Here is an 18,254-nt window from a genome sequence, read left to right as displayed (position 1 = left end):
ATAGCAGACGTTAATGCCTTGACATCTCAACAACCATTTATTTTTTTGTCTCACATAATAACAAAAAGATCAGGTACTAGAAGTGCAGATTACTCCAACAATCATACAAGAAAAATCCTACTTTCTTGATTTGCAAGCCCACATCAAAGTCTTCTTGAACATTTTAAACTCCACTTCTTTCTCTATTTACACAGCATTAGTCATTTTTTTTTAATGAGGAGTCTATATATATATATATATATATATATAGGTTCTTGCTAGCACTGATTGGAGGGTGATGAGGATTACTGCCATTGCCATCAAAGATCAATTACCTAACTCATCATGATTAGACCCACCGCCTATATATTCAAAACTCTCAAAATTAATGCACCCCAAAATCCAGAATTTTTATTTCATGTGTCTACAAATGGGACTGATCATGATGTGCGCGCCCTACTTGATCCAGACCCTTAATTGTGGCCTGTGGGGATGCCAATTGGGCTAGACCTGCAATATCCCACGGCCACCGCCATCACCTTTAATTTCCTTCACTTTCTTATTAGTTTTAATAATGAAAAAAAAAAAAAAGAATTATATCTGGAAATCTCACACATTAATTAATATACTATTGATATACAAATCTGATACATTATTCAAATTAAAAGATACTGATTTTTTTTTATATATAATTATAATAATGACTTACACAGTGAATGGTGAAGAAAAATGGATGTGAACAGTAACCTTGCTCATTATAAAAGTAATAGATTTTTTAAGCACGTGAAATTGAGTACTGGAAGATGAAGATCTAGATTATGATATATCCAATGAAGAATATTAATTCAACAGCTCTTTAAATCGCAATCAGACCAACAAATATTGCATTAACAGCTTCATGATGTGAAGTTACAACCAACCCAGCAGTAGCTTCCTTCAAAGGGAATCCCCCCCAGACTTATCAACCAGTCTTTCACATACAAAACGCATACACTTATATATATATATATATATATATATATATATATATATATATTAATACAACATATATAACAATAAAACTCATGTCAAATACTAAGATTTCAAGGTGCTGCATCCACCCTTCCCCCTTCTCTTTCTGCACTTTGCATTGTAATGAATGATGTTGCAGCTTGTTCATGTGCTTTGCGAAAGGCCGGCTAGATGGCGATGCATCGGGCAGTAGGAATCCGCACCTTATTATATATTTCTGCAGAAGATTCATGTAGTATTTCGGGTTCATGTTTTCAGGTATGGCTTATGATCTTGTACCTTTTCTAGTGTTATTTTTCAGTAAGCAGCTTGATCTATATATATGGCTATATAGGAACGAATCAGCTGAAATTAAGGGGATTAATTCAACTGGGTTGATTGATCATCCAGAGGAAAAAATATTACTAAAAGAATACAGAACGAGAAAATCAAGATTGACTATTTACCGACTGCATATATATGTGAATTTTAACATCATGTCTACACGCGGCTGAATGACATGGCCGGCCGCCGGTGGTTGACGGCCAACAACTAGCACGTTTGCTTCACACACACACACACACATATATATATGGCTAATACGTACCTAGCTAGCTTGTTATGAATTACCATCCTACAATAATGAATAACATGTGATTCCATGCCAGTAGGATATTCTAATTGTGTGGGCTTTTGTCTTTTAGATTCAAGTGGCATGAAACCATATATATAACTCCTTAGAAAATCATACACATAAAATAGTGTTGCATTCATGTTAATAATTCATTGCTGAGCCGGCCAATCGATCGGTATATGATCTCGAATCAAATAGATATATATGTTTGATTGATCAAATATCAGATGGGAAAATGATATTTCTTACCTTACATCTTGTCATGATATCCAATTACACCCATTAATTGACTACTATATTTAGTGGTCGTACATGATTTAATTGATAGATATATAAAAAGATAATTTAAAATGCATCACATCAATAAGTATGATCGAAGATAATAAATTAAAATTAATATTTACCTTATTAAATAGTCTTACAAAATCACAACAGTTGGTCTCTCTAAATAATTCCCATCATATAAAAAACTCTAAAAGAGGCCAAAAATGATTATATATATAACTAATATAAGAAAAAATCATCTCCTTAATTTCAGGGCCTATCTGTGGTCCATGATTCGAAGACCTAGTTTCACGTTGCCCCATTTCAGCCCATAATTATGAATATTTCCACCCATTAAAGCCCAATTCTCAGCTTTTTAAAATCAAAGTCTAAAGGGAGGGAGTATGTTAGGCTTATTGTATATAGAGAAAATATATTTGTAATCGTGAATTATATAATCGTCATATAATTATTTTGAAAAAAATGAATAAAATATGTGATCCACATGAAAAAAATTAATTTTTTTATACTGGACCTTACTCTTTTTCAAAGCGATTACGCGACGTTTACGCACTTCACGGTTGTATGTAAAATTACTCTAATATATATATTATGAGTATTACTATACATGTGTATAATTTTACTTATAATATTATACGTATGAAGTAACAATCCTATTTTATCAATATTTTTTTTTAATTTAAAGTTCAAATTACGAGTTTTAGAATTTTCACTATTTTTAATATGAGCAATGCTACGTACAGTCACCATTTAGAGACTGCAATGTAAGCTTAGTCAATTTTATCTTTAAAATTTTTTAAAATTATAAAAATATCCCTCTTAAAATGATGTTTTTTCTCATTTAATGAAGGACCTGCACATATAGTCCCTAAGTGGAGACTGCAAATAGAATTTCTCTTTTAAATATATATATATATATATAGCTTTTATATATTATATTCTACTGGATATGTTTTTATCAAGATATATACTGTAACAAACACTTTATGGTTGAATTTGATTGCTAATCCTATTCTGATTATAAGGAGACTTACGTAACTTTCTAAGTCTATAACTATTCATAATAATAATAATAATAAAAAATGTAGCCATGGATCTAATTAATTTGCATACCAATTAAATATATATATATATAGTCTCTGAAGGCCAAACCACCAACTATTAATTAATTCTCTATCTTTTTTTTTTTAAAAAAAAGAAATAACCTCATAAAAATTTCATTCATCAAAACTCATGCATTAGATTGTCTATCATCAACAATAAAAGAATAAATACAATCCGGAACCTCTTCCATCCACACTATTTCATCTTCAACATACTTTAAAGCAAACTTTCCTAAATGGTGAGCAGCTTGATTATTTTCTCTGGACGCATCTTGTACTCTCCGTGAAGATCTGTCCATAAGAATGCTTTTAACATCTTCCAAAATCTGTTCATACCATTTGCAGCTTTCATTAGAGATATTAATCTCCTTGATTAAACTCTGGGCATCCCCTTCAAACACTAGCTGAGTCCAAGTTCCAAACAGAAAATTACAGCTTTCCACAAAGCTAACAACTCTACTAAAACTGGTTGAAATACTGAATCCTGAAGTCATAGTAGCAATCACCTCACCCATCGAATCCCTAACCAGAATACCTACACCCATTCGGCCAACTTCCACCTCTATACCAGCATCCCAATTAATCTTCAAAGTGCCAACAGCAGATATCCTCCAAGAGTTTTTCCTCACAACTGGATTGGTGAAGCTATCATTTACTTTAGGAGACTCTGATTGTGCCTGTTGAAATTCCTCCATCTCCCTCAAACCACTACTATAAACAGTAGTCTTGGGGTCAACAAACTTTCCTTCAAAAATAAATTGATTTCGCCTAAGCCAAATCCTCCTCATCACACATGCAACCTGTTCAAGTTTTTTTAAACATAAACCTGTAGTTAACAACTCCCACAAACTGCAAAAATCCATATCTTTACTATCTCACTTCTGAACCACACTAAAATGATCTGCCCATACATCAGAGGCAGCCATAGAACTCCATACCACATGACAAGTAGTCTCTTCAACCTGTTTGCAGATGGGACACAAAGCTGAATCAACAACCCCATGCCTGGCCAGATTCTTCCTTGTAGGTAGCCCTTCATGAATAGCTTTCCAGATAAAAGTCTTCACAGTTAAGCGGACTTCCATCTTCCATATATGCTGATCAAAACCCCTTTAATTCCCATCTTTACCTGAATGCTCCCCATTAAACTGTCTCTTCTGTTAAACAGCAAGAAAATAAGCACTTTTGACACTAAATTTACCATCTCTACTCATACCCCAATTCAACTTATCGGCCTCTTTTCCCAGCTTACTCAAAGGAAGACTACAAATAACACATGCCTCTCCCTCACTCATAATCTGGTAAACTAAATTTCTTTTCCACACCTTTTCTTCAGCATCAACCTGCACACACTAAGTCATCTTGCCTCAACAATTTAATAAGAGACTGCACTCTATCTAATTAAGGTTTACCACATCCCCTCTCTAAATTTACGGTACAATATTACAAATTCCTACAGCTGTTGGGACGTTTAAACTCATTTTTATAAATCTGAATTCCTTGCCGTTTACGGTAGGATTGAGAGCAGCACGTACGTTATCTAGTCTTTTTTGTGTACGTATAATACGTAGTTTTTGTGTGTATAAATTGCTCATGCATGTGCATGGGACGTGCATGTCATCTGCCTTTAAATGATGCATGGATTATTTCCATGACTTGGAAACTTCTTTAGGGTGATCAGGAAATTTCGTTTTGGAATGTCCTTTTTCAATCGATCTCTACTATATATGTAAATAATTAGGATGCATGATGCAGCCGGGTTGCCAACTTTCTGGTGTGTCTGCATGGGATTGTTAGGTAAGATGCAAGAAATTATCCCCACCAAAAACATCACAACTGCAGCCACTATTGTCACAGCTTGTGGCATATTTATATGTTTGCTAGATAATCATTGTCCAACAAAATGCTTGTCTCCTTTTCTTTTATCAATGTTCTTGTTATTTTGGTGGTGTGTTTTCATGGTTTTGTTCTTTATACAGTTTGGGGGTATCTATCCATGGCCCCATTAGATCTTAATGCTAGCTTTAATCTCCCATGTGCGAAAGCATACCTTCTTTTTTTTTTTTTTTTTTTTTTTTTTTATAGAGAAATTAAATATATACATATATATCCCAAAATCATGGGACCCATGCATATGAATATTATTAATTGTAATTATAAGCTATTGATCTATTCTCAAGCCAATCCGTAGAGCACACCATCTACATCACTTAAATGGTAATATTTGATTTATAAAATTTAAATTTTAAAATTTATCTTCCAAATCAAATATATTAGATCATGTAAGCACTTACTATCATGTGTATTGATCTAGACACTGACTTAATAATAGATTTTTTTTTTAAAGTTTATATAACTGTTTGAATATTATTCAAACTGGCAAAGTTTTCTACCATATATTTTAAAGAATATTACGTGGTCTCATTTGTTTTCACAACTCTTCTCAACTCATCTCATCTCATATAATCAATACAATTTTTTCAAATTCTCACAAAGAATAAAATAAACAATTCAACTCTTTGAAATCTCAAAACAAAAGTAATTTTAAAAAAAATATTCTAATAATATTTTATTCAAATTTTAACTTTAATCTCAACTCATCTAATTTAATCTTATCTTATCTGCAAAAACAAACGAGACTATTTTTTTTAACTATCTATTATTAGTACTTGTATATATAGTTTTCAAATTATGGAGTATTTTCGCTCTTTTATTTCCAAAAAGCCTAGCCTAGTCTTTTGTCCTCACTTCTGGTCAGCTGTTAATTGGGGTGGAGGCCAGGAAGGAGAGAGAGGAGCCTCCCAGCTAGTTGACTTCCATCACTAACAAGTTCTATGTGTGTGTATATATATAGCTTTTTAGACGTCATGTGTGGTTATTCTTTTTTAGGTTTTCCTATATATGTAGAGGATCGAAGAAAATGTTTAGATATGCATATATATCCATCTAGTCCTCGCGTGCTCAGCTTAATCCATCCTCGCGCTAAATTTGCCAATGCTTGAGCTGCATGCATGCATGTACGTACATACGGCCACCATGGGCAGCATGCGTGCGCTGTTCACAATTTGTTCTTTTTTGGTAACTTTTCTACTCCTGATGATCATCACTCCCTTGCCCAAGTAGCTGATCTTAGTTAATTAATAATCCATCCTTGGGATAGGAATAATTCATGTTCCCGTTTTAATGATCAATTGCCATGCAAGCAATTAGCTGCATGCCTCTTATAAGATGATCCCTTTTTTGGCCAAAGGCCCAAAATTAAATAGGTTGCGTTTGGATGTTGAGTTGAACTCAGTTGAGTTGAGTTCTTTATAAATATTAGTGAGTTGAGTAGTGGAGGGAGTTATGTGAGGTCCATCTAAACTGAGTTTAAAGTATATTTGGAAGTTAAGATGAGTTTGATACTTTTTATGAAAAATTAAAAAAAGTTGTGGGTCCCACATATAAAGATGTTTTAAGTTAAAAAAAGTTGCGAGTCCCACGTGTTAGAAGGTTACGAGTTGGGATGAATTTAATAATTTGAGAGTTAGGTATTTGAATATTAAACTCAGCTTAAAGTTAGACTGAGCTCAGCTGAGTTTGAGAACAACCTTATCTCGTGATCAAGAAAGTATGAGAATATGAGAATTACTTTGTAGAACATATTTTCCCTCCCAAATTTATTTTTTCAAATTTTTGGCTGCCAAAGTACATTGTGTTTTTTCTATATATATTTTGGGGACTCGTCCCCTCTTTTTATACCTAACTAAAAAAAAAAAATGAAAATGGTACAAAATACTATATATTGACCTAATTAACACATATAATTTAAATATCCCATATATATATTGAACATGATACATCACATTCAAGAGGAAGCCGAGGCCCACCACTAAATTTTATAGTCTATGAGAGTTTGTTCTTGGTATTAACGTGACTTTGAGACAACCATTAATTTGGCCGGTTGTGACAACTTATAATTAGAGTCCAAAATCCTTTTGTTAGAGAGAGCAATGATTGGGAGGCAGCTTGCTGGCTTAAGAAAACAACTTTGGATTATGCTGTCTATATATTCAAAAATAAAGCTCTACCTAAATTAAAGTTGGTCGTTCTGATCATCTCTTCAATCATTCTCAACTCTATTAATATTTGCCTATACTCTATACATTAGCTGCATGGACCCATCTCATTATTATTGGTGGCTCCCATCCGACCATCTGATTATGATTATGATGAGAACAACATTCATGACAATATTATAAAAACATAAGGTACTAGTGCTGCTTTTAGGACACCCTTTGGCAACAGAAAGGCTGAAAATGACCCAACCGACCGTTGAAAATGAGCCCACGAGTTTTACCAAATAATAAATATAAATAGAAGTTATTATTGAGAGTATCTATTTTGTATATATAATGTGACATTATTTAGATCACACATCTCTCTAAGTGAGTATTGAAAATAATCAACTCGAAATAGCCATACAGTGAATGTAAAATGTGTACTGTTATAATAACTTCTCTCTAACATTATTCAAAAACTAATGTGATTGGCAATAGTACGGAAAAATGCATTATTTTCCCTTTATTTTGTTCTAAAATAAATCATTCGTTAAGAAAAATAACTATTACTGTATGATTGTTTATTGCACGTTCTCTGTGGTCCTATTATATATGTGACAGGAAACGTCATTTGTTAATCATGATGTCATGTCATCCTCAATTACACTGATATATAGCTGTGAAGTATGTGAATCAGATTTTTATATTTTAAGTGGTTGACATAAAAAGTTATTAAAATGCATCATATCAATCGATATAATTGAGAATTGTTTGTGTGGTTGAAGAATATTCTCTTAAATCTTCTGTTTGACGATTCGAATACTTAGATTGAATAAATACTACCTGAATACATGCATGATGAGAATAGTTAAGTACTATAAAAAAATAAGTTTACAAATTGAAGTGACTGTATTATGACATGTCAAATGTATTTTACAACAAAAAGAACTCTATAATCAAACCATATAAGAAGATAACATTAGTTTTTAAGCTTTTATTTGTAAGCTTTTGATTAATCTCGGGTGCACCATTCAAAAGGGGTAATGTAATGTGTAGTTGAAGTTTGAATGCTCATTGCTTTGCGAGGTAAGCCCCTCCCAAAAGCAAAAACATTAGTTAATCAGAAATAAATGGATAAATTTAAACAAATAATGGATGAAACTCGTCCTCGTTTGGAAGTTGGATAGTCTAAATTTAAGTTAAATCTAACATTTAAATACTCAATTATCAAATTATTTTATTTATCTCAACTCAAAATCTTCTTATACATGAGACCCACAATCTTTTTTAACTCAACACTTCTTTACACGTAAGATTTACAATATTTTTCAACTTTCTATAAATACATCTAAACTCATCTTAAGTATGCTCTACAAAACTCACTCTACCATTTTAACTCGCTAATATTCATAAGAAACTCAACTCAACTTAACTCATCCCACATGAACAACATACAATTACCAATTTACCACTCCCACTCGGTGCACATTATGAATAATATAAAATTGATAAGTTCGCTGTCTCGTTCTTTGAGGCAATGAATCAGCACAGCGTGCAGCACTTGCAAACCCTCTCCACTAGCATATCTCTCTGTCTTGGAAGCTCTCGAGAGTTTCATTCTCTGTTGCTTTGCCTTTACTTACAGTTGTAGGCCATTGTTGATTTACTCGCCACGATGAAGCAAGGGACGCCACCTCCACCGCCACCGCCACCGACGCCAGCAAGAAAAAACGAGTGCAAGCCTACTGCCATGTCCATGTCCACAAGACCGTCTCGCCTCAGAACTTCCCCTAAACCCAATAAGGACTCTCCTAAGTCGAAACCAGAGGAAAAAACTATCCGTACATCTTCGGCAAGAGCAGCAGTAAAGCCAGTATCAACCTCTGCAAGGAGGAATTCTGTGTTGATTATATCCAAATCCAGAGAGGAAGTCGTTGTGGGGCGGACCGGAAACGACCGCCAGGTTGTAGAGCAGTTTGCTCGGCCGCGGCGGTCCTCTGATCCCAACTTATGTAGAAGAAACAAAAACGAGGATGACCCATATGGTGGGAAGAGGAAGGAGTTGCTGCAGAGCGAGACTTCGATGCAGAATTTGCAGTCTGAGGTGTTGGCCTTGAAGGCAGAGTTGGATAGGGCGCAGAGTTTGAACGCGGAGTTGCAGTCGCAGAATAAGAAGCTCACACAAGATCTTACAGCTGCAGAAGCAAAGATAGCAGCTCTTAGCTGTCGTGACCGCCAGGTGAGGGTTACTGATAGCATCTCGCAGATTTTATGCGAAATTTATAGTTTTACGGCTCTAGAGGACAGGATATGTCCTATAAGTGAAGTTTTTACCTATCAATTAGAATACGAAACAAAAAAGTAAATCGCCGTTTCACACGCGCGCACACACAAAATAAAGTTTTGAAGTTCGAGTCTTGCCATCAATTAATCTAACAACTTTCAATTTTTATTTTGGATTAGGAGGAGTACCAGAGCCCTAAATTTAGAGACATTCAGAAACTCATTGCCAGCAAGTTGGAACACTCAACTGTAAAAAAGGAGCCAATCAATGAGGCAAGTACAATTCAAACAGCACCACCACTACCAACAGCACCACCACTACCAAAACGTCCAGTTCCCAAGTTCACAGGTGCAGAAAGAAAGTCTCCAGTCTGTTCATCCCTGCCTCCACCTCCACCACCACCACCACCTCGGCCCTCAGCCAGAGTGTCTACTACCACTCAAAGGGCTCCAACACTAGTAGAATTTTATCACTTATTATCAAGGCAAGAAGGGAGGAAGAGGGATTCTCCAGGATCTGGAAATCATCCTAAATCAGCAGCTACTAATGTACATAGTAGCATAGTTGGAGAAATTCAAAATCGTTCAGCTCATTTGTTAGCTGTAAGCATTTGAATTTCATGACTTATAAACTGATGATTTATTTCTGCTGATACTGCCTCGGTTTGAACCATGAACAACTGATTGTTTTTCCCAGATAAAGTCGGACATTGAAACTAAAGGCGAGTTCATCAACAGCCTTATCCAGAAGGTGCTCGATGCAGCTTATACAAATATAGAAGATGTCCTGAAGTTCATCGACTGGCTTGACAATGAACTATCTTCTTTGGTAATTTCTAAATTTTTTACAAGTAATTAGGATTTTGCTTAATCAAAGAAGAACCATTGATATTTAGTCTTCAATTAGTTATAATGCCCGACAACTCCATCTCTAAATTCTGAAGCTATCTTAGATGCCATTGCTACAATAGGTATGGAAATGATAGCTAGTTATTTTCTAAAGAACTCGATGAAGAAAACTTTTGTCCAAAGTCCAAGCATCAGGGTAGTAGCACCTTAGGATAGCTAGTTATTTAGGTTTGGTTCGTGCCTTAGGAGTACTTGATTAAAGAATTTTTTATCTAGACCAGGTTTTGTTGCATTTTTTGTCGTTAGTCTTGATTGAAGGCATCCTTGAAACAATTACATTTTTAGTTACAATACTTATATATTTGCATCTCATGTATTCTGGCTTTTTTGCTTTGTTATCGTCATATATTGTTGTCCATTGGCACATGCATAATGTATCTGATCAGCATTTTAACCTTTAGTTTTGTGGTCCCTGTGGACATATTTCTTTATGATTATAATTATATCATAGGTGCGAGGACAATGTTTGACATCTTTCTGTAATGATCATTTGTTTTCAATTTGATCATCTTAAGTGGAATTGACGGTGCTAGATCCAAGTGATATTTTATGTGGAGGCATGTATTGATGTTGATTTGGCTAGTTTTAGTGGTTCATCCAATTTTAGAAGCAAACGAACTGTAAGCTAATATTCTCCTCCTTAAAGCTTGAAATGCTTATCAGAGCCAGTAGGATGGGCATGTGCTGATTGTAGACTGTAAAGACTGCTTCTGTATGCTATCCATCTTTTTTATCCGTTTATGATGGATATGGTGCATTTAGGCTAAACCTAGTTTGCCGATCTAGTTGTGCAAGTTGCACCAGATGGGATATGCTATTGTAGGATATAATTAGTGGGATATCTTCCTTTATTTTAATGACATGGTAAAAAAAAAAAAACTTTATTGGAGGTAGAGAATTTTTTTTGTTTTTATTTTCAATTGAATAATGCTAAAATAGTTCTCTTTATAGATTAAATAATTGACATGGTTTATAGGAGATATTATGGCGGTGCTCTGAGATTGGGAGAAAATTTTACATTGGTAGTGCCGTTGACTCTTACTGTCTTTCTTCTCTGTTTCTCTATATTTTTCTCTCATCCTGCTTCTACAGGCTGATGAGCCGGCTGTATTAAAACATTTTAACTGGCCTGAGAGGAAAGCTGATGCCATGCGAGAGGCTGCAATTGAATATCGTGACCTTAAACTGTTCAAAAATGATATTTCTTCATATGAAGATGACTCTAACATTCCATGTGGGGCTGCCTTAAAGAAGATGGCCAGCTTATTAGACAAGTAGGAAATATGTTAAATACATCCTTATTATTTGGAAGGTACCTTTTTATCTGGTTACTGTGTTGATTTTTCCAATCTCGTCTGATTTTGGAAGGTCCGAGCGGAGAATAGAAAGGTTGATCAAGCTGCGAAATTCAGTTATGCGTTCTTATGAGAACTATAGAATTCCAACTGATTGGATGCTTGATTCAGGAATTGTGAGTAAGGTATGCTCTTTGGCACACATCCTTTTCTTGTTAGGTGTGCTCTTTTGTATTTAATTGTTTGCAACTATAAAAAAGTGGGAAATTTGGAAGATATTATTACTATCTCTACGCTAACCTATTATCCAAGAAAATTGAAAAAAAAAAATCTCAATGCATTCGGCACTTAATTCGACAGCAATGCCCATCTTGGATTCTAATTATGGCTTGTTGAATTTTTATTTGAAAATTTGCACAGATAAAGCAGGCTTCTATGAATTTGGCTAAGATATACATGAAAAGAGTGACATTAGAGCTTGAGTCCATTCGGAATTCAGATAGGGAAAGTAATCAAGAATCTCTTCTGCTCCAGGGTGTGCATTTTGCTTATAGAGCTCACCAGGTAATCCTCAAGTTCATCAGTTTCTATGATCTCCATGATTTGAAATATAAAATGGCAACATCTCAGCACGAAAAGGGAAACATTGTAATCCCATGAGAGAGGAAATGAGGTCTATCTAATTGGACGGTGTTTCTTAATTGTGGATTTTCTTGCGGACTTGGGAAAGATGGTTTATTTCGCAAAGAATGGTGAGCAGACCTTACTATATTGCAGTCGGTTGGCTGTCTATAAAGTCAAATTTTAGTTTCCCTTGCAGAAGAAATCTTTTGCATGGTGAAAACTGCCGGGTTGGGATATCTGCCTTCATTTTTTTTCTTTATTTTTGTTATTTTTCACTTATTTTAAGACATGAATATAACTCTAAAATCTTCTCTTAAAAAGTAGGAATTGAAAATTGGGTAAGAAACCAAACACAAAATAATAAAACCAACCATGAAGTGACACTGTATTCTGTTATGATTGTTTTTGTTTTAGATGAAAGTGGGAAGGTTTATTATATTGGCATACCAAATTTTATACACCACCATTTGCATGTCATCCCCCAAATGATTATGATGCAAAAAGCTGGGGCGTTCACTTGCTTAGTTTCAGATATGTGCTCGCTCCCTTTGCATATCATCTCACAAGAGTATGATACACAGCTGAGACATTGTAAATGCACTTGCTTAGGTTTTCTCAAGTCTCCACCCTTTTTAGCCATAGGCACAACTGTTTGCTTCCCAGTTGACATGTCAGACCTCAACATGTCAATCCCTTGCAAGCAAGTTCCTTCTCTAGGGCATGAACACTATGGTTAGTTTCATGGTGGATCTCCATATTGATGTGAAGACAGTTGGGTCTTTGTATTGCAAGCATACGTATATTATTTTCCAACATCTCCATTCAGCTTGAAATGTTGACTAACTTTACTATTGTTTGTGTACATAAATTATGCTTTTGTAATCTTGGCTAGTGATGTGGAAAGTGCTTTCCTCATTTAGTTCTGTTGCATGCATGTCTGCAGTTTGCTGGAGGTCTTGATTCAGAAACACTGTGCGCTTTTGAAGAGATAAGGCAGCAAGTACCAGGACATTTTAGAGGGTCTCGAGAATTGTTAGCCGGTGTGCCATCATCGTAACAAGCCGTGGGAATACTGCCAAGTGCCGTTCTCAGGAGAAATAGCATTTTTTCCCTTCGCCTTCATTGTAACAACTAGTAGCGAATGAAATGTTCATAGGAATTTTGTGCAATACTCTAGCGGATGAGGGTAGTCCAAATTGGAGATAACACGGGCTCTTCATCTTTCAAAAAAGTTCCATTTTACTAACTGATGTAATTCTAAATTGCTGAAAAAGATGTCCACAAGTTTGTTCTTAGCTGAAGGCTGTATCGGAGACAAGAATTTCAGGGACAATTAGGAGATGGTATAAACAATTTATTATTGCATTATACCATCTAGGGCCTAGATGTTATGAAGGCCCTAGATGGTACAAACAAGTTACCATAAATGACAGTTATTTCCATTGAGGAAGTGAGAGTCAGAGAGAGAGAGAGAGAGAGAGAGAGAGCCCAGCCGACATCTTTAACCAACCTACACCCTAAACCCTTCACCGAGGGGCGAGCTCGGATCCTCCCTCTCCTCCTCAATCTCTACGTGGTACCTTTTCCAGTTAGTGTTTTCAGTTTGTCTCTAGTTTATTTTTTATTATTATTATTTTTCTCTTTCCAATACATCGGAAATGTTGGATCCATCGCATTCCAACTTGAGGACTACCAAACGCACGCCTTCTACTATGTTTGCTAGTCGTTGATCTTCAAAACAGTTAAAAGAGTTGCCAAAGGATCGTCGTGTGACTGCATTCGCCACCTAAGTTGTGCGACATTTTGACGCGTCAGCGTGTTTTCTAGCCTCCGACTGCCACAAGTGCAGCACAGTTGAGTTCCCCACTGCCACATCCTTCGAGTCTTGGTCCCTTTGCCCTATCTCTGTTAATGAGTATTAACTCAGATGCCGACTCTGTCGAACATTCCTCTAAGACGCCGTCAACACCCTAGATAGTTTGATTCTAGTTATCTTGTTATGTTTCGGTTTTTCCTAATTGAGAAATTAGGATAAAAGGACGTGAAAATCTTCTTCAACAACGGCGGTTATAGTGCCTCTTTCACCATTTGGCAAATCCACCTATTGGATTTTGTAACCGCTATTATAGCAGCCCTCTCCTTGGTTTGGTATTAGGAAAAGGAAAATGATTTACATACAACATTTTACACAATTGTGTTTTAAATAAGTGATATTTTTGTAAAACATCTTATAAAAATAATATCATTTTACAAAAATATTCTTATTTTATAATATTTTTATATAACGTGTTGTGTGTATATCATTTATCCGATAAAAGGGTTTCTTTCAAGGTCTCCGGCTCTCATCTCTTAATACTCTCTCATTTAATTTCGATGCGAGTTTGTTGAAAACAAAAAGTTACTGTTGCATTGAATTAATAGGGACTAGGGAGCCATAGCTATTATTAGCACATGCATAAATACCCTTATATAAGGGAAGCTTTTAGCTGAAATTTTAATATTAAAGCTTTTAATATTATTAGCTATAAAAATATTAATTTTTATAAAAAAAAAATTGAATTTTACTTTTGACTTGATAATTTTAAATTTAAAAAATATTATTTTATTATAGAGTTGTGAAATAATTATAGTAGTATCACTTCTTAATAAAAAAAGGAGTAATGTTAGAATTCATTCTCGATTATGTCACTTTCAATGGAAAAATTTTAAGCAATGTCATATATCTACCATTTGAACAGACAACTTCTCAAAATTTGATATATCAGTAAATGTAATTAGGATCACAAGAAAAAATCTTAAAAATCTAGGGTGAATAATATTTTTAAAAATAAAATTATATCGATAGGTTCATAAGCTTAAAACGACGAAAAAAATCTATTCATCTTTTTTTTCATCATCCTCTCATCATTTCATGATGTGACATTAGATGATAGACATTAGATAATGGGTTTTCTAATAATATCACATTATAGATGATGTATATTATTACTCTAAAATGACTGATTTATCAAATTAAAGCCTAATCTTTTATAATTGAGCAACCAACCTCATTAAATTGGAGAACCTACTCCTAGATGTGAACAAATTGTTCGCAGATTTGAACGGTGGATACCAACTAACAATGAAATACAGTTGAAACCATGGAATGGTCGCTTCCCTCATTAAAGGATTGACTTGCCTTCGTTCTTCTTTGATACTTCTAGTCGACCAAAGAGAAATATTACAAGAAAGTCTTATATCACACAGTTCTATATAATCAATATATAATTTATTTATTTTTCTTTTCTATTTAAATATATATATTTAAGAATTAGGATAAAATAATAAAAATAATAAAAAAAAAATTATATTCATCATCTCTACATCACATACTACACAATTTTTTTTTTCCTTATTAAATGTGTGACGTATAGATAAATCGATGATGAGTAGAAAAATTCCTTTAATTTAGTAAAAATAAAATAAATAAATAAATAAATTATATATGGTACATGAATAATGAATAGAAGAGTTTAATAGTAAATCACATATTAATTAGATGAATTTGTATGATAAATGCTAGTGGTGAATATGTGTAATAAGGTTTTCATTTAAAATACAAATAATGACTCATTATTTTGAGCATATTTCCGTCTTAAAAAATTATAATTATAATCGTAAATGTGTAAGCGTCACACAATTATTTAAAAAAATAATTAAATATAATTTATATAAAAAAAATGATTATAAAACATTTACGCACTCCCAACGTTACTCTTTCGTCTTTAGGCCACTCAGTTCTTCAAAACTTTCAAGTGCCTACATGGCACCACGCGTGGCACCACCTGATCACATATGAACCGTCGGGTTTGAATACAGAAGTATCCAACGTGAAAGGTTGGCTGCGTTTGTAATCCGTACGAGGAAAGGGCGTGGCGAACATAAAATTGTCACAAGCCTCCAAGTGCCAAAACACGTCATTATCCGTCCAATAGAAAACACCCACGTTTGCAACATACTTCGCACGTTTCCCCCACTCGTATAAACAGACACCGTTCACAAGTTTGCCCTTCCAAAATCCAAAGTCTCTCTCTCTCTGCGTTACACCGCCAAAGCGATGGAGGCCTCCGGCTTCTCTTTCCGGCGGATTCCATGCTTATCCGGCGCTAAGACCGATACCCGCTCTTCCAAGCCGTCTATCTCGTGCGTCTCTGTCGGTTCCAGGAAGCTTCGGGTTCTGGGTTTTCAACAGTCTAGAGCTCGCGTCAGACCCAGAAAGGCGTATGGGGCTATGATCATGAATTCTGGGTTCTGCGATAACGGGCATATGCGGTACTATTACGTGAGCCCCATGTGTTCTGGGAAGAAGGAGAAGGAGAAGAGTGTGAATTCGTGTTCTTCGCTCACCGCCAAGAAGAAGTTGAAGCTGTTCAAGGGGCTGGCCGAGGACCTGGCCAAGTTTTCTGATATGGGCTTTGGTTTGGATGCTCACGACGGTTTGGCTGCTGATGTTCAACAGAAAGCCATAGCGGTATGTATTTTTTATAACATATTTTTTTTTTTAATTTTTTATTTGGGTGTTTAGATTCGAACTGTTTCTTGGGGATTTCTTCTGTTTAATCTTATGCGATCATATTTTTGGTAGTTCTACATTTAATTCGCTCGAAGTACGACGAGATATTTTGAAGCCCATGAACTACTTTCTTTTTTTGCCTTTCTGATTGATCTGGAATTTGCGTCAGTTTTATGTCAATCCCTTTCAGTGATGAGGCACTTAAGTTTTTTAGGCTCGATTAATTATAACAAATTAACTTTGATTCTCGTCCTCCATTACAGCTTTGATCATACAAATTGAATGGCCGCGATTATAATTTGAATGTAATGATGATTGAAGTTGGTTGTGGATCTGTATTGGTTGCCCCGCTTTAGATTGTTTAAACTGGTTACATCTTAAAAGAAAAGAAATTGGGCTTTTTTTATATATATATATTGAAGTTAAATAGCATGGTTCTTGGAACAATTTTGATTCTTTTTTGGAGGAAGAAGCTTTTTTCCCCTGCGTTTTTCGATGGTATTGTGTATGTTTTGGTGGAACTGAAGAATCACACAAACAATGTCCAGATGATCTGGCTTTTCATGCACAGTGCTGAGAGGAAATCTATAGTTTGTGTTACTGATAATTGTACCTAGCCGGCTTCATAATTTAGATGTCCATTTTATGTTATTCAGGATGCAGTAGAGGTATTGATGAGTCAGCTGCAACATCTGAGAGCGGCGGAGGAATTGAAGAAAAGGAGGAAACAAGAGAATGCTAAGCTTAAAGACAGACAAATGAATATTATGCTTGATTGTGAATCATCATCATCTTCATCCGAATCAAGCGACAGTGAATGTGAGGATGTAATTGACATGAGCTTCCTGAGAAGTGAACCTCTTACACAAGCAACACTACCAGTATTAGATGAAGTGCAATTAGTTTCTCAAGAAAATGCAACAACGTTGACCCTTCCTAGCAGGCTGACCCAAGAAGGGAGCGCAGTTGTGTCAGATGGTTTGGGGGATCTCAAATCAGAGAATGAAGTAGAACGCTGCACTGGAATTGGTACCAGTTCTAGCAGTAATAGCTTCGGCCATAATGACAGGTGTAGCTCAGTGAATGGATCACCGACAAAGAGGATTGAGGTTTGCATGGGTGGTAAATGTAAGAAATCAGGAGCTGCTATATTGTTGGAAGAATTTGGAAAGGTGATCGGTGTTGAAGGTGCTGCTGTTGGTTGTAAATGCTTGGGCAAGTGTAGAGATGGCCCTAATGTGAGGATTTTGAACAGTGTTGATGGCAGTGAAGCTGAGGGGGCAGATGTTTCTGTTAGGACTCCATTGAATCCCTTGTGTATTGGAGTTGGATTGGACGATGTGGGTGTGATTGTGTCCAACTTCTTTGGGGATGAACTTATAAGTGATGTGTGTATTTAATCAGTTGCATGCGATAGCAAGTTTGCATTGTGACTTGAATTCATAGAGATCTTTGTATACTAGTTTAAATCTAAATACGCAGATTGCAGTTGTGATGAAGTTTATTTGACAATAAATTTTCTCTAATATTTTCTTTTGCATTATTCTCTCATAAAGGTTG

The 18,254-nt window shown here is 35.2% G+C and overlaps 2 protein-coding genes across 3 annotated transcripts; both read left to right on the top strand.

Annotated features, from left to right (window-relative positions):
* Nucleotides 1–1,039: 1,039 nt before the first annotated feature.
* Nucleotides 1,040–13,390, top strand: LOC121237650 (protein CHUP1, chloroplastic). Of its 2 annotated transcripts, XM_041134499.1 has the most exons (8): nt 1,040–1,248; nt 8,677–9,270; nt 9,495–9,917; nt 10,012–10,143; nt 11,316–11,497; nt 11,592–11,703; nt 11,939–12,082; nt 13,086–13,390. In XM_041134499.1, the coding sequence occupies exons 2-8, from the start codon at nt 8,707–8,709 to the stop codon at nt 13,197–13,199; spliced, it is 1,671 nt and encodes a 556-aa protein (XP_040990433.1). In that variant the 5' UTR covers nt 1,040–1,248; nt 8,677–8,706; the 3' UTR covers nt 13,200–13,390. The 2 variants fall into 2 exon arrangements, with proteins under 2 accessions (XP_040990433.1, XP_040990425.1); XM_041134491.1 differs by lacking the exon at nt 1,040–1,248 and having other exon boundaries at nt 8,543–9,270.
* A 2,758-nt stretch (nt 13,391–16,148) lies between these two features.
* LOC121237755 (diacylglycerol O-acyltransferase 3) lies at nt 16,149–18,234 on the top strand. The gene is made up of 2 exons (XM_041134630.1): nt 16,149–16,652; nt 17,351–18,234. The coding sequence occupies exons 1-2, from the start codon at nt 16,239–16,241 to the stop codon at nt 18,092–18,094; spliced, it is 1,158 nt and encodes a 385-aa protein (XP_040990564.1). The 5' UTR covers nt 16,149–16,238; the 3' UTR covers nt 18,095–18,234.
* The last annotated feature ends 20 nt before the right edge of the window (nt 18,235–18,254 follow it).

Source organism: Juglans microcarpa x Juglans regia, chromosome 1D (assembly GCF_004785595.1).
Source record: "Juglans microcarpa x Juglans regia isolate MS1-56 chromosome 1D, Jm3101_v1.0, whole genome shotgun sequence".
Lineage (NCBI taxonomy): Eukaryota > Viridiplantae > Streptophyta > Magnoliopsida > Fagales > Juglandaceae > Juglans > Juglans microcarpa x Juglans regia.
The sequence above is the reverse complement of the archived record's forward strand: the minus strand, read 5'-3'. Positions and strand labels throughout refer to the sequence as shown.

What these genes read in the sequence shown, in the direction of transcription:
- LOC121237650 (XM_041134499.1), top strand. Translation starts at nt 8,707, where the DNA reads ATGAAGCAAGGGACGCCACCTCCACCGCCACCGCCACCGACGCCAGCA. An exon ending in GTTCAGCTCATTTGTTAGCT is followed by an intron (nt 9,918 to 10,011) that starts GTAAGCATTTGA and finishes TGTTTTTCCCAG; the next exon opens with ATAAAGTCGGACATTGAAAC. An exon ending in ATGGCCAGCTTATTAGACAA is followed by an intron (nt 11,498 to 11,591) that starts GTAGGAAATATG and finishes TGATTTTGGAAG; the next exon opens with GTCCGAGCGGAGAATAGAAA.
- LOC121237755 (XM_041134630.1), top strand. Translation starts at nt 16,239, where the DNA reads ATGGAGGCCTCCGGCTTCTCTTTCCGGCGGATTCCATGCTTATCCGGC. An exon ending in TTCAACAGAAAGCCATAGCG is followed by an intron (nt 16,653 to 17,350) that starts GTATGTATTTTT and finishes TATGTTATTCAG; the next exon opens with GATGCAGTAGAGGTATTGAT.